At 35.3% G+C, this 15,606-nt stretch overlaps 3 protein-coding genes and 1 pseudogene across 3 annotated transcripts; 3 read left to right on the top strand and 1 right to left on the bottom strand.

Annotated features, from left to right (window-relative positions):
• Positions 1–2,012: 2,012 nt before the first annotated feature.
• LOC116127020 (7-deoxyloganetin glucosyltransferase-like) lies at positions 2,013–3,769 on the top strand. Its single transcript, XM_031412686.1, has 2 exons — positions 2,013–2,586; positions 2,714–3,769. The coding sequence occupies exons 1-2, from the start codon at positions 2,070–2,072 to the stop codon at positions 3,646–3,648; spliced, it is 1,452 nt and encodes a 483-aa protein (XP_031268546.1). The 5' UTR covers positions 2,013–2,069; the 3' UTR covers positions 3,649–3,769.
• A 1,238-nt stretch (positions 3,770–5,007) lies between these two features.
• Positions 5,008–6,531, top strand: LOC116127000 (zinc finger BED domain-containing protein RICESLEEPER 2-like). Its single transcript, XM_031412663.1, has 2 exons — positions 5,008–6,387; positions 6,490–6,531. The coding sequence occupies exons 1-2, from the start codon at positions 5,008–5,010 to the stop codon at positions 6,529–6,531; spliced, it is 1,422 nt and encodes a 473-aa protein (XP_031268523.1).
• Positions 6,532–7,185: 654 nt separating this feature from the next.
• On the top strand, positions 7,186–7,926 carry LOC116126999 (annotated as a pseudogene).
• A 4,855-nt stretch (positions 7,927–12,781) lies between these two features.
• Positions 12,782–14,193, bottom strand: LOC116126997. Its single transcript, XM_031412662.1, has 3 exons — positions 13,595–14,193; positions 12,946–13,025; positions 12,782–12,828 (listed from the first exon to the last, which is right to left on the bottom strand). The coding sequence occupies exons 1-3, from the start codon at positions 14,191–14,193 to the stop codon at positions 12,782–12,784; spliced, it is 726 nt and encodes a 241-aa protein (XP_031268522.1).
• Between the last annotated feature and the right edge of the window lie 1,413 nt (positions 14,194–15,606).

Below are 15,606 nucleotides of genomic sequence, written 5' to 3'. Positions count from 1 at the left end.
AGTTCAAGTATAATTAGCTCCCAGAATGATAATAGATTTTAGAGTTGTTGCTGATTGCTACTAATATTGTTGCAATTAAAATTTTAATAGTGTTGTTGCTGATTGCTATTATCATCCATAAATAAAAAATTGTTGAGTTCTTAAAAAAAAAAAAAAAAAAAGTGCAGGTTTTCTAGTGGCTCACGAGCCGGCTCGAATTCGACTCCCTAGCCAAGCTGGAATCTCCCCTCTCCTTAAACGAGTTCAAGCAGAGTTAGAAAATCAGCGACTTGATTGGCTCGGCTCGAGTTGAAACTCGTCTCCCCCTTAATCTAGCCAAGCTTATTTAGTCTAAAACTCGGCTCGATAACAGAGAGTTTAAAGGATCATAAGGAGGAGAGTTGGTGTGACATGATTGTAAACTAATCTTCTTCTTTTAACTTTTTTTTTTTATTACAACTTTTACCCTTTTAAAGTGATACAGAGAGCTAATTAGGGGAAAAACAAAATAAAAAGACCCAACTAGTGTCATGGGGGTAAATTTATTGAAGGGCAAGATGGTAAAACACATAGGACCTAATCGGCCCAAGTAATGAAATAGGTGAAAGAGGGCCTAAAGGAGAATACAGGCTCACGAAATGACAAATGGCAAGCTCCAAATGAATTGAATTCGACCCGGAACCAAAGGGGAAGCTCAAGGCCTGAAATCGGCCCAATGATTCAAGACCCCATTTGATGTCCCAAGGAGCTCAAGCTGATGGGCTCAGACCGTCAAATAGAGTCACTTAGGTGGTTTACCTAAGATCATGGTTTATCTACCATAGGAAAGAACAATGGCCAATACTAAGGCATGCAAAGTCGACAATTAAGGCATTAGTGGGGCAAAAGAGACACTCAACAATTAACTCTCCCAAACTCCATCAAACATTCTCTATGAAGCAAATCGTTGTGCTGACATATTCAATGTATGATAACAACCCTTAATAAACATTTGCATATCAGCCAAATTGACTTTTTTAACCTCTTGTGACCTGCTCGTTCTCAAAACTCGAAAAAAGCTCATCTGATTTAGACGTTCGAAGTTTAACATCAATGACACCTACACTAATCCCCTTTAACATATTTTAGAGTATCTCCAAATGATTCTTTATATGACTTAAACTCTTTGTTATAAATAGTTTATCTATAAAAATAAGAGTTCAACATGCTTTTTATCTTTAAAATATAAATTAGAGAGTGAGTTTGACTCTTCATATTTAGAGAGTTAAATTTCACTCTCTATCTTAATTTTAATTAATAAACTACAAGTTCATATACATTTTATTTATTAATTCGCTCTCCCATTAAGTCTCATTCTTAAAAATAAAGAGCATCTTCATTAAATTTAAAGAATCTATTGGATTTGAATAAAAATTATGTTATTTATATTTAAAAATTAACGAAAATACTCTTTATTTATATAAAAGATGTTCTTCATAATAAAGAGCACCGTTAAAGATGCTCTTATATATACATAGGAGAGAATCATGATTCATGCACCATAAGTTGGCGAGAAGGCTCTTGGGACCAGAGTGCTTAGCTTGAAAGAACCAAAATCTATGCCCCAACGTCAACAGAAATTAATAACGATTCATTTCTATGGAAAGATATAAACATAATTTTTTTTTTAAATTTATTTAGTTTTTAAATACGATATTATTCACATTTTATATTATTATTTATAAAGAAAATTATTCAAATTGAAAAAACACATCTTCTCCTTTTATTATAAAACAATGATTTTTTACACCTATAGGTGCACTACGTTTGCCAAACAGGAGTGGCGGTCCAATAATAAGTCAATATATTTATTATATTGTTGCGTATTAATCTTTCTCTCGGCCGGCACCAACAATTTCTTCTGGTTACACACATCAAGGGAGTATTTAATTAAATGATCTTCATTTTCAACATATGTACACATACACCAAAACCAATTCAACGCAAGCTGCCCTGACCTGTGTTATATAAAACCTAGGCATTGTCTCTTCCAGTTCAGCGAGCCCCATTTTTTATTGTCTCAACGCAAAAGAAATTTTGAAAAAACAAAGATGGATTTGAAGTCAGTAGTTGATAAACCTCACGCTGTTTGTATTCCATATCCAGCTCAAGGTCACATTAATCCAATTCTCAAGCTGGCAAAACTCCTTCACCTGAAAGGCTTTCACATAACCTTTGTCAACACTGAATACAATCATAGACGTTTACTCAAGTCAAGAGGCCCCAAGCTTCTTGAAGGTCTGCCTGACTTTCGCTTTGAAACCATCCCGGACGGTCTCCCTTTTTCTGACGCCGATGTCACCCAAGACACTCCTTCTCTTTGTGACTCCACCTCCAAGTATTGCTTTGCCCCTTTTTGCAATCTTATTCGTAAACTCAATGATACTTCATCTTCCAAAGTCCCACCCGTCACTTGTATTGTCTCAGATGGTTCCATGGCCTTCACTGTCGATGCTGCTGAAGAGTTCGGAATCCCTGATGTACTTTTCTGGACACCGAGCGCCTGTGGCCTTCTATGCTATACGCAGCTCCATCTTCTTGTTGAAAGAGGTTTAACACCGCTTAAAGGTATGATACTAAATGATTAACAACCAAAGTCTCAGCTTTTTTATTTCTCATTGATAGATTCTCAGTTCAAGAACGATGCTTTAATATCTTGATAGTGAACTTTTTTTTTGTTTGGCTTCCTAAACAGATGTTAGCTACCTCACCAACGAGTATCTGGAAACTACTGTAGACTGGATTCCGGGGATGAAAAGTATTCGTTTACGGGATTTTCCGGCTTTCATTAGAATTACAGATGCAAATGACATCATGGTCAATTACATCATCAGGGAAATTCAGAAAGCTTCCAAGGCTTCTGCCATCGTTTTGAACACGTTTGACTCCTTGGAACAAGCTGTTTTAGATGCCCTCTCAGTCCTGCTGCCTCCTATTTACACCATTGGTCCCCTTCCGTTGCTTACCCGTCAGATTGCGGATGGAAAATTAAATTTCGATCTGAGTTTGTGGAAAGAACAGTTTGACACAGTAGAATGGCTCGATTCGAAGGAACCCGGCTCTGTGGTGTATGTAAATTTCGGAAGTATCACTGTCATGACTCCAGAACAACTCATTGAGTTTGCTTGGGGACTAGCTAATAGCAAAATGCAATTTCTGTGGATAATAAGGCCCGATCTTGTTGCTGGTGACTCAGCAGTTCTTGCACCAGAGTTTCTCACTGAAACCAAGGACAGAGGCATGTTAGCTAGCTGGTGTCCGCAAGAGAAAGTGCTAAACCACCCATCAGTAGGAGGATTTTTAAGTCACATGGGATGGAATTCAACGATTGAAAGTATAAGCAATGGCGTGCCAATGGTTTGCTGGCCATTTTTTTCTGAGCAACTGACCAATTGTAAGTATGCTTGTAATGAATGGGGAATTGGATTAGAGATTAATAATAATGTAAAGAGAGATGAAGTAGAAAAGCTTGTGCGTGAGTTGATGCAGGGAGAGAAGGGTAAAGAAATGAAAAAGCGAGCAGTAGAGTGGCAATTGAAGGCAGAAAAGGCTAGTGCGCCTGGTGGTTCTTCATACCAAAACCTCGAGAAACTAATTGTACAAGTGCTATTAGAAAAGCATATAAATTGAGGGAGTTGTTGCTGCGTCTGTGTCAATGCATATATATATATATACACTAATTTTGCTAGTCTTTCTTTGGGGTTGAAACTGTTTGTCGCATGCATTCCCACATGTTCAATTTTTCAAGTGTTTGGTATTATCTTTGTGGACATATTGCCTTGCTTTAATCAATCTTCTGTGTTATGTTTCAAATGTATGAAATATGATAATCACTAAACATTACTCAAATGATATAAAAAAAAAAAATTAAATAAAGTCGAGTAACGAGGAATAGAACTGTAATTAAATGATTAATCATGCACATATAGAATTTTAGAGTACTTTACATACGTGTTGTTCTCCATTCCAGGAATCCAGTCTACAACACTGTCTAAATAGCCATTTTCCAGATAGGATTCATCTGTAAAACCACAAAATTAATTAATTAGTTCTAAATATTTGATGGTGGGTGCATGTGAAGGGCGCCCAATATTGGATGAATTGTAAACTGAATAATATCATGGTAGCTTAAATTACTATTAAAAACTACTTATAGAGATTATTACAATTTAAATAAGCTTATATATATTTTTCTATTTAGAAAAATGCAAACCATTTGGTTATGGGATAACTCTTAGCATCAGATATTCATGCAAAGGTTTCATTACATTCCAAAGCTAAATATTATTGAATCAGAGATTTAGTTTACAAACTAAATAATCTAACGATTTTAAACCAGTGTGATAAATTATTATGCCAAGATTGATGAGGAGAAAAGAGATTGAGAAAGAAATTATAAGTTGAAAGAGACTAATACTAGATTAGGTAAGGTTTATATTTTAATTTAATACACCAAAGTATTACATTCTAAAGTGTATATAAACACACTTATAATTAACGTGAAAAACAAGGGAAAATCATCAATACATTCATATTTCCCTCTGAATTTAATCTCTTTCTCTTCTTCCTTCCTTCATCTTTCATTCTGAATTTGTGTTTCCTTTTTAGTTGTTTATTTTCTTTAATCGATCCTTAGTTTAAACTTCAAGAATGGGTATTACTTGGATATCTCGTTTGCCCTGATGAGCTGCTTCACGTTACTAGCATTGATATTGCTCTGGTAACACCTAATGTTATGTAATTTCTTCTTTTGAGTTTCATAATCCTATTTATGCCCATTGTTAACTCTTGTCTGTCTCTGTCTCTTATATCTCGAAAGCCTTTAAAAGTAGTAGCTATTTGTCTTGGTTCACAAATGACTTGGGATGGCATTCGATATTGTCATGTTAAGGCTAAATAGGGAATATTATGTAATTGTTATTTATTTCTATTTGAGAGATATGTCTGACCACAGATCTATGGCATTCAGGCAACCAGAGGATGGAATACATGGTTTTGACTGGGCATTGGATTGATGATCATTGGAAGTTTAATAGACGGGTGTTAAACTTTATTCATTTACCTCCTCCCCATTCTGGTGTTGCCATTGCTGATGCAATTTTCAAGTGTTTGATGGATTGGGGAATTGAAGCTAAGGTCCATACGATATCGGTGGATAATGCTTCAAGCAATGATGTTGCTGTAAAAGTGTTGAAAGATAATTTCCAAGTTATAGGGAAGCTCATATGTGGTGGCAAGATGTTTCATGTGAGGTGTTGTGCACATATCTTGAACCTGGTTGTTCAAGATGGTCTTTATCAGATTAAACACATTATTGAGGACATCCGTGATACTGTGTCGTATATCAATTCATCGGAGAGTAGACTAAAGGTGTTTGCAGAGATTGTTCAACAGCGCCGATTGCCATTTCGCAAACTTATTCTTGATTGCAAAACGCGATGGAATTCAACATATGATATGTTGACAACAGCAATGCAATTTAGGCGTGTTTTCCCTTGTTTGAAGGAGAGGGATTTGAGTTATCATTATTGTCCCAAGGAGGAAGATTGGGATAAAGTTGAGAAAATTTGTCCTATTTTGAAGGTGTTTAGTGCTGCGTCGAATCTGATATCAGGGAGTGATTATCCGACATCAAACTTGTTTCTAAAACAAGTTTGTACAATAAAAATTATGTTGGATAGTAAGAGTCGGGATGGAGATCAGTTTATACAGACCATGATTTGGAAAATGAAAGAAAAGTTTGACAAATATTGGGGAGAATGTAATCTATTGATGAGTGTGGCTGCTATTTTGGACCCCAGATTGAAGATGAGGGTAATTGAATGGGCGTTCCCTAAGATGTATTCTCAGGCTGAATCGCGGGCAAATATGGATATTGTTCGAGATGCCTTGTATGAGGTATATAGGGAGTATGTTGATGCCAGTAAAGCATCGACAGCTGCCTGCGCTTCTGCATCTACAGGGGGTGCAATTCAGGAGGTTGGTGAGGGGTCAGGGGCAGCGGCAGAGATGGCGGAAAATTGGGATGATTTTAGTGAGTATCTGGATGGGGTTGAGACGGTTGAGCCAACGAAATCGGAGTTAGACTGTTACCTTGGAGAGGGATGCCATAAATGTGTTGGGGATGCTACGACATTTGATGCTTTGACCTGGTGGAAGGCTAACTCAACAAAGTTCCCTATCTTGTCTATCATGGCTCGAGACATATTAGCCATTCCTATTACTACGGTTGCTTCTGAGTCTACTTTCAGCGCCGGCAGTAGGGTTATTGACACATACCGATCGTCGTTGGCTCCCAACACGGTGGAGATGCTCTTATGTGGATGTGACTGGAGCAGGACATTGAATGGGGTGAAGAAAGGATGTAAAGTAGGTTACATACTTATATTGAATATTGTTTTTATTAAATTTAGTTATTACTTTATATTTATATTAACTAAACTTAAAATACTCCTCCTTTGTCATTTTCAGGAAGAGCAGCAACCGTTGGAGATCAACCTTCCTATCCCGTAAGTTTCTGGGATTTAGAGCATGATTTGACTGTGGTAGGAGGCATGCATAGGTAAAACTTTTATTCCTTTTGCTTTTGTTTCATGATTATACGTATTTTTTTCTTGTCATAGTTATCTTAAAAAATACTTATTAAATTGAACATTTTCTAGAGGCAGGGGGAAATTGTGGTTTTCATCGAACTCATGCCTACTACAGTCCTACTGGTGGATAGTGATTTTGATTGGTGGATTGTATATGTACTCCTAAGAATGTTATTTGTATATATTCAGAACTGTTTTTTGATTTTGTAAGGTAATAGACTATTTGTAATGCTCGGAACTATCATGGTTAATTCAACATTGGATGTTAATTCAAAATTGAGACTCGAGCTCGAGCCTGACGAGCCTCAAAATTGAGACTTGAGCTCAAGCTCGACAAGGGCTCGCGAGCTCGTTATCGAGCCGGCTCGAGCTCGACTCGAGCTCGACCGAGCTCGAGCTCGAGTCTCAATTTTGAGGCTCGTCAGGCTCGAGCTCGAACTCGAGCTCGACACTGTTGTAAACGAGCCGAGCTCGATAAGCCAATAGCTCGGCTCGGCTCGGCTCGTTTACACCCCTAGTACAAGGTTTGAAGTGCAAGCTATTAAATTTTGGAAATTAGAATAAGAACCTAATTATGAAACCCAACTTTAAGCCCTCTGCCATCGTTTTGAACGCGTTTGACTCCTTGGAACAAGCTGTTTTAGATGCCCTCACAGTCCTGCTACCTCCTATTTACAACATTGGTCCCCTTCCGTTGCTTACCCGTCAGATTGCGGATGGAAAATTAAATTTCGATCTGAGTTTGTGGAAAGAACAGTTTGACACAGTAGAATGGCTCGATTCAAAAGAACCCGGCTCCGGAACAACTCATTGAGTTTGCTTGGGGACTAGCTAATAGCAAAATGCAATTTCTGTGGATAATAAGGCCCGATCTTGTTCCTGGTGACTCAGCAGTTCTTGCACCAGAGTTTCTCACTGAAACCAAGGACAGAGGCATGTTAGCTAGTTGGTGTCCGCAAGAGAAAGTGCTAAACCACCCATAAATAGGAGGATTTTTAAGTCACATGGGATGGAATTCAACAATTGAAAGTATATGCAATGGAATACCAATGGTTTGTTGGCCATTTTTTAGACCAAATGTATGTATGCTTGTAATGAATGGGGTATTGGATTGGAGATTGATAATAATGTAAAAAGAGATGAAGTAGTGAAGCTTGTGAGTCAATTGATGCAGGGAGAAAAGGGTAAAAAAATGAAAAAGCGAGCCGTCGAGTGGCAGATGAAGGCAGAAGAGGCTGCTGCACCCGGTGGTTCTTCGTACCGAAACCTTGAGAAACTAATTTTTGAAGTTCTATCTCAGAAGCATATATATTGAGGGAGTTGTTGCTGTGTCTTCTTCAATAAATAGATAAATAATAAAATAAATAAATATTAGGCTTTACCCTGCCGTCAAGCTCTGCTATTACTTCCATCAGACAATAATGTAGAATGACTCTTTTACCCTAAGATTTGACTTAGTTTTTATATCTTACAATATTAAATGGGCTCTATTCTCTTTCTTTCTTTTAACTCCCCAAAAGTCGTAATTCCTCCACAATATTTTTCGCAACCGCCTCCATCTCACTACCTCCCAACCCTATTTCCTCCATCTTGCCGTGTAGTGCCTCCTCATCCCATCTCACCCATTGTGTTTGTCCACCCTATTTCCGCCACTGCATCTGCTCCTCCGCCACAAATCTCTCACCATCAACCAACCCAGCCCCACATTGCAAACCCCACATATTCAACAAACCTTATTTTCTCTAATTTGGGCTTTTACTCCTTAATTTTCTGTTCCCTTTAATCTTACAATGTATGTTTTGTGCATGAGACTAAAGAAAAAAAATCATATTATTATTATCTGAAAGTATAAGGTTGGTTTTCATAAAGTATCCCCAAAGTAAGCATCTAAGATATGGTCGTCGTTTGGCCGTCATTGAAAACTAGTTTTTTTATTGTCATTTGGCCATCAACGATGGTCAACATACGACCATTGTCAACAGTTAGATCGGCGTATGATCAACTAGACCCAAACACATTCAACAATGGCCACCCTTGCTTGTTTTTTGTAGGTAAAAAACTATTATTTTCATCACATTTTCAGTACACATCATGCACAGCAAAACTCTATACTTTCCCCTATATAATAACTTAAAACCTAATACCTCTTCATCATATCAAACATTTTCTTTTCTCTACAAACACATTCTTGCTTGTTTTTGGTCTAAAGATCGAAATTCTTAATGATAGTTAGTTGTATTATCCTATTTTCGCAATAATAGCTTGTTTTACAATCGGATTAATTGCATTTTATATGTTTCGGATTTATTTACTTACTTTTGAAGGACATTTCAACATTGGTTTTCAAAATTACGGTCGCAAAAAAACAACTCCTTCTATTCAATATCGACATGGGGTGAAGAAGAGTCAAAGTTTATTAAAAAAATATGATACATTATTGAGGTTGAAGGGTTGATTAGATTAGAAGAATTTATTACTACATTGCCAACAGTGTCATTATAAGTCTCATAACATTATCTTATCGATATTCTTATATCAAATATGTCGGTTCCATGTATCAATGTATTTTCAGTAATATCGGTATTTGATGGTCAAAAACTTAGTTGCAATAATTAAAAGACGGTAACACTTTTCAATAACAGCGAACGTATTTAACATTAAATGATCTCACATAGAGCAAATAGTGGGCCTTTTGATTTGACACTCTACAAGCTTCTAAGGCCCATTAACATCATTTTCTATTTCTTAGTTTAAAATTTAAATTTGAAAGCGTCCTACCTAAATATAATATTAATATCATATAGTTGTATGATATTTAGGTAAGATGACAAAAGACTTTCAAACTAATAACATAATCTTCATCAAAAAAATTATTGATTTTGATATAGCATAGCCAAATTTGAATTAGACTATTGTTTACTTATTTTAAATCAAAGTAAAGACACATGTATGTATGAGTTCATATAAGTTCAATTATTTATTTGACTCTTATATATACATTACAAAATGATATTGTATTGTTTTATATTTTAATAATAATAATTGATTATATAGATAAATCCAAAGAGGCTAAGTTGGTCTAGGTCTAAATTCAGATTCAAATTCAACTTCAATGATAAACTTGTCCTTAACCCTTATAAAACCCATATGACATCTTTAATTTTTATGTTATAAATGACAAAGGAAGGAATCAAATATTTTTGGTTAAAGCCACTAATCTCCCTAAGGTATAATATAATAACAAAAATTCCCTCAAGGTTTCGAAAATAATAAAAATCTCTTCATTATTAAGTTTTATGTGTTAAAATAAGCGGTAAGAGGGCAATTTGGTGATATTCACTAAGGGTCTGCTTGAGAGTTTCATGGTAGCGGTTATGAGGGTAATCCACCGTAGCGATTTTGAGAGGTTTTTAGTAGCAGTTTTTAAAACATCTAACTTGTGCTTGGGAGTTTATTTTCCAACAGTCGTGACAATTAATTTACATATATGCATATAAAAATACCCAACTTCAACTAATTCTTGGGAGTTTTGTTTTTTCAATTACAAGGTTAAAGTTTTTTATTTGTTTTCTACTTGTTAGTATTTTATAACTTCAAATGTGATAAAGTCTCATTATCCTTTTTCGTCATTCTTTGCAACATCTAGAATGATTGAAAAATTGTAGCTCCACTTCTCTAAGAAAGCATCTAGAAGTGAGATTTTAATATTTTTTTTTTGGATGATTGCTTAAAATTATTTTATATTTAATATGGTTAGAGATGCACATAATATGGTAAAATTTTTTTTTTTAGATATAATTGAGATAGTTTTGTAGTGGATAGGGTATTTGTAGAATAAAATTTTAAAACCAACCAAACCACCCTGATTTGGGGTGTTTTATGAATCCCTTAAAAATACGCTACACTGGTTCTAGGGAGTTTTTGAGCCAGTCAAAACCAGTGCATAAAAAATCTAACAAGTAATAATTTTAGAACACCTCAAAACTATTCTAATTAAAAACCCTTCAAACCAGTGGAAAAAAAAAAACTCCAAAGTAGACCCTAACTCACAACAATATAAATTTTAACGGCTTACAAAGAGCTCATTAACAATAGGGGGATTTATGTTATTTCGGAAACTTCAAGGGGATTTTGTTATTATATCAATCATACCTTAGGGGGATTAAGGTTTCAAAAATAATAGAAATTCCTATGTGTTAAGTTTTAGGTGTTAAAATAAACAGTAAAAGCGTAATTTAGTAATATTTACTAACTCATAACAATATAATTTGAACAACTCACTAACAATTCATTAATGACAAAGGAAATTTTGTTATTTCTAAAATCTTAATTGGATTTTTGTTATTATATCAAACCTTAAGGGGATTAATGTAATTACTCCCTCCGTTTCCTTTTAATTGTCGTTTTAAGACTTTTTAAAATTTTCAAAATTAAAGTCGTTCTGCCTTTGTCTTGTCTGCACCTTTCATCATGCCTTCTCCACTTTTTATCATCCCTCTCTCTTTCCATTCCATCTTGTCATTTCTCTACTTTTTGCCTCTGTCTTCTTTAATTTTTATCTTTATCTTATCTCTTCCCCTCTTCTCATCTCTTCCTTATTTTCCATCGCCACTTCTTCTTTCTCTAATCTGTCTCTGCTTCCATCTTTTCTCTCTTTTTCTTGTCTTCCTTCTATATGTTCCTCTCTCCACTTATTTGAAGCACCCTATCGTCTTCAATCTCCACCTTCACTTCCTCTTTCTTGAGCCCTAGAAAATCAGCCTTGAACTCGTGAGCTTTTGGGGTTTCCTTCCAGTCCACACGGCTGTTAACAAAGGCTGAAGTTTCTTGAGGGAGTTGAGAGGAGAGTGACGATACAGATGATGGGAAAGGAAAATCCTTGAATGAGTTACAGACAGCACGGAAAGAGAAGATGTCTATACGTGTGGCGAGGCGTTTAGCAATGGCGTTGAGGAGAAGTGCAGGGAGAGTGGACTAGTCTGGTTGAGTGGTGTCCATGGGAGAAAATGGGCGTTTGTGGCAGTTGCGTAGTAGATTTGAGTTTAGAAATTTGTGATGTTTTTTTTTCTTGTCAAAATCAATTTGTGATGCTGTTGCATTATTGTCAAATTTGTGATGTCAAATTTGCGTTTGTGGCTTAATTTTTGTGACTTTTGCCTATGTTTTGTTTTAGCCTATGCTGCGGGGCCTTTGATGTTGAGAAGGGCATGTAGCTGACCCAAGGGTGTGTGCTTTGCAGTAGTTTTGCTGTGGTGAGTCTTGGTTTTTCTGCTAGTTGGGGATTGAAGCTTTTGTTGGATTTCCTTAAGGTGGCTGGAATTTTGACACTTTTTGGCTGCAAACCTTTATGTACAGACTGTGTAGTTTAATTTGTGCCTAGATGGCTTGCTTTTTTTATTGCCGGCCTTTTTTTGTCCATGTATAGACTATATAATGAAAATTCATTAGCTTATCCCTCTTTACTTATCCATTATGAAGGTTCAGCAAATTCATTCAATGTATTTGAATAATATAGAAATGCATATTTCATGTAGAAGTTTCAATGCAACCACAAACAAACAAAAAGATTTTTCACAGTTTATCATTACAAATGATCTGCAACATAATTTTTACAACTTACCATAAGAAGAATTCGTCAGGCAGATACCAGTTGATTGGATATACAACAATATATCCAAGGAACAATGATGTTCATGAATTTCCTCTTAGAAAATGCCAACCACCATTTATTTGGAGTGCCATTGGGTCTATATGTAACACTCTACAGTCTCCCACTTGTTTCCTCTCTTATCTGCTTCAGATAATTCCTAAATAGCTCTGCATTTTAGACTCCAAAATTTAAAAACAAATCAACAGATCAATGTCTAAGTATACTCAAAGCAGCCAATCACATCCCATTGTAAAAGGGATTGTGCATAAGAATGAAACTGAACATTTGACAGTTTACAGAAATGCCAACATACCATACAATAATATGATTGTGAAATAAGTAATTCTAGATTGAGATTAATGCATACAGATAAATAAAATGTTGTTTTTTTTATACCTAATGCCTAGTAGAAAAGAAACTATTTTCCAATGTTATAAACTTGAACAACTTTTATTAAGAACTTCAGACTGTAATGCCATATGATGATGCAGTAGGTCATGCCAAAAATAAAATCGATCATTCAAGGGGAAGATTCCACATTAGATTCAGACAATCTATTCAAAAGACCTGAAACATTTTGAAATATATAAAGTATGTCAGATTTCAATTTCAAGATATAAATTTTAAAATTCATCCAAAACCATCATCCTCTCCCCGTATTTTCTGATTTGGGAATTAAATCACCATCATTCTCGCCTTCTAGTCCCTGCTCCATTGATTTTCTCTTCTTAGGTTTCTTCTTGGCAGGTTGTTCTTCATAGGACCTGCAGAAAAGATTAGATTTGTATATGGTTGTTTACTTCATTATCTAAATATCATCGATCTCAGTTTAAGGTAAAGATGATTTTCTATATGTGCATCTTTTGGTAGGCAGAGTGACACAAGAAAGTGTAGTGTACAGCTTTGGCACCTTGTTATATATTACCATAATAAAAGCTTATATCACAAAATAGAACAAGTTCTTTTCTTGTATGTTGGAGTAGAATTTCTTTACAGCAAAAAAAAAAAAAAAAATCAAAATGAAACGCAAACTACTCCTAAAAGACAATATCTTATTAGAACCCATATGAACATCATGGACAAAACAAAAATAGTCTTCAATACTAAATAGGTCAATTGTAACACTTATTGACATTGAGCAATTGCTTCTCCAATTAACGCGGGGTCAACATCTAACTGCTTAGGAAGGCAATTTTGTCTCTCCAAACTGTGTTTTTTCATGTGCGGAACCTTATATTTGTTCGAACCTCTGGCTTTCAAAATTGAAATCATACATGACTGTAAAGTTAAAAACGTATGATTCAATTTTTTTGGCAAGTATTCATAAAATGACTTCTGAATAGCCTCTATGAGCACATCTATAGAGTTGGGTGCCTGTTGGTATTGTAGTCCCTGTATCGCATTAAAAAAACCAAGGTCTAGAACATTCATATCTGGAGAATTCGTTGGTTGATAGATCAAACGTATGTCGAAGCCATCCTTAGTAGCATTACTTTGAAAATACTCATCATCCAAACCAATATGAGGTTTCGCATTGTCTTGTTGGATAAATATTGGACTTCCTGCATCAATTCTTGGCCACTTATCTCGGATAGCCGGCAAGAGTTTCTTAATTATGTAAGATCGATAAATTTCCTTATTGATAGAATTGATTGTTTTAGTCTCCATGGTTCCGGCAAAACGATTTTTACTACTCCTCCTTGCAGGTTCTTTATTTATGAAAGGAAATATCCCGATTTTTCCAGAAAATAATTCATTCCTTGATTCATCAAACCTTAGGCATGTCACTGTAGCCAGAAACATGACTTTAGTAATAAAAGTCTTACTCTTACATGTGCGTAAAGGCTCGTCTTCGTCAGGCAGGAGGTAATACTTCTCTGACTGCTTTGTCATGTAGAACCACTTCTCATCAACATGAATAATATTTTCCATGGTTACAAACCTCAAACAACTGGGGTTGTTGCCATGTTCAATCATCGATAAACAAAAGCGTATTCTAGCTTTCATGTTTTCCACATTTAATAAAGGTTTTATACCATTTGAATGATGATGTATGGAGCCCTCTTTTAATCGCCTAAACAATGTTGTCACTGACAAATTTGTGACAACAGATAAAGACCTCAGTGACGTCCTTCTTCGCAATAGAATATTTCAAAATTGACTGACGTCAATTTCAAGATGCTTACGCCCACAATTGAGTGCCTTTCTGCTAGATACATTAGTGTTAGAATCCATAACTTCATTTTCTTTTCCCCGTTGCCAAATGCGTTGGACTGTACGCATACTAATTGAAAATAATTGAGCCACCTCAGATGTAGTGTTTTTCTTCAATTGTCCATTAACACTTTGCTTCAATAGAGATTCAAAAATTGCTTGTCTTTGTTCATTTGTAAGGTTTTTTCGACTCACATGTGTATTAACTTTCTCGGTTATGTCATCAACTTCATTCGTAGCTTCTAATGTTGGAAGAACATTTAAATCAATTTCTCCAAGTACACCTCTACTATTACATTGTTCGACCATGGTGACTGACCGAACAGAATCAAAAAGAACAGAAATGAGTGAGGGACGAAAAAAATTAAAGAACTGGAGCAATGTAAAAGAAAAGAAACAGATGAAGTTGGTGGGAGAAACAAATGAATAAGACAAAATTGTTAAAAATGTTATTTAAATAAGCAAGAATGTTTCCCACTTTCAAAGTCTCTCCCACCTGCAAAATCAGGGAAAAAATGGTGAGAGAGAGAATTTTTCTTTTTTATTAAAACTTGTACCCACACCTAAAACGTCAATTAAAAGAAAACGGAGGGAGTAACTCATAAGAAAATTGTAAAGTAAGAAAGTGAGGGTCAAAGACGCAGACCTTGAGGTACAACAAAATAACAAAAATTCCTCCAAAATTTCAAAAATAACAAAAATATTAATGTTGTTAAGTTTTTTTATGTTAAAATAAACAGTAAAATGATAATCTAATAATATTTTCTAACTCATAACCAAATAAATTTTAAAGATTTATTAACAATTCATTAATAGTTAAGAGTATTTTTATTATTTCATGGTAGCGGTTATGAGTTCAAAGGAGGAGGGTTGGTGTGACATGATTGTAAACTAATTTTCTTCTTTTAACTTTTTTAAGTACAACTTTGACCCTTTTAAAGTGGTACAGAGAGCTAGCTAGGAAAAAAAATTAAAAAGACTCAAATAGTGTTATGGGGGTAAATGTACTAAAGGGCAAGATGGTAAAACATACAAGGACCTAATCAGCCCAAATAATGAAATAGGTGAAAGAGGGCCTAAAGGAGAATACAGACTCAAGAAATGACAAATGGCAGGCTCCAAATGAATTGG

This window comes from Pistacia vera, unplaced genomic scaffold, assembly GCF_008641045.1.
Source record: "Pistacia vera cultivar Batoury unplaced genomic scaffold, PisVer_v2 Contig188, whole genome shotgun sequence".
In the NCBI taxonomy this organism is placed as follows: Eukaryota; Viridiplantae; Streptophyta; class Magnoliopsida; order Sapindales; family Anacardiaceae; genus Pistacia; species Pistacia vera.
Note: the sequence above shows the minus strand (reverse complement) of the source record. Positions and strands in the feature narration are given on the sequence as shown.

Bases quoted from the DNA above. Each gene is read 5' to 3' on its own strand.
- LOC116127020 (XM_031412686.1), top strand. From the start codon at position 2,070: ATGGATTTGAAGTCAGTAGTTGATAAACCTCACGCTGTTTGTATTCCA. The intron at 2,587-2,713 runs GTATGATACTAA...CTTCCTAAACAG, and splicing joins AGGTTTAACACCGCTTAAAG to ATGTTAGCTACCTCACCAAC.
- LOC116127000 (XM_031412663.1), top strand. From the start codon at position 5,008: ATGGTTTTGACTGGGCATTGGATTGATGATCATTGGAAGTTTAATAGA. The intron at 6,388-6,489 runs GTAGGTTACATA...TGTCATTTTCAG, and splicing joins GGGTGAAGAAAGGATGTAAA to GAAGAGCAGCAACCGTTGGA.
- LOC116126997 (XM_031412662.1), bottom strand. From the start codon at position 14,193: ATGGAAAATATTATTCATGTTGATGAGAAGTGGTTCTACATGACAAAG. The intron at 13,026-13,594 runs GTCATTTTATGA...TCTTTTCTGCAG, and splicing joins CTCATAGAGGCTATTCAGAA to GTCCTATGAAGAACAACCTG. The intron at 12,829-12,945 runs GTGATTTAATTC...AAAATGTTTCAG, and splicing joins ACTAGAAGGCGAGAATGATG to GTCTTTTGAATAGATTGTCT.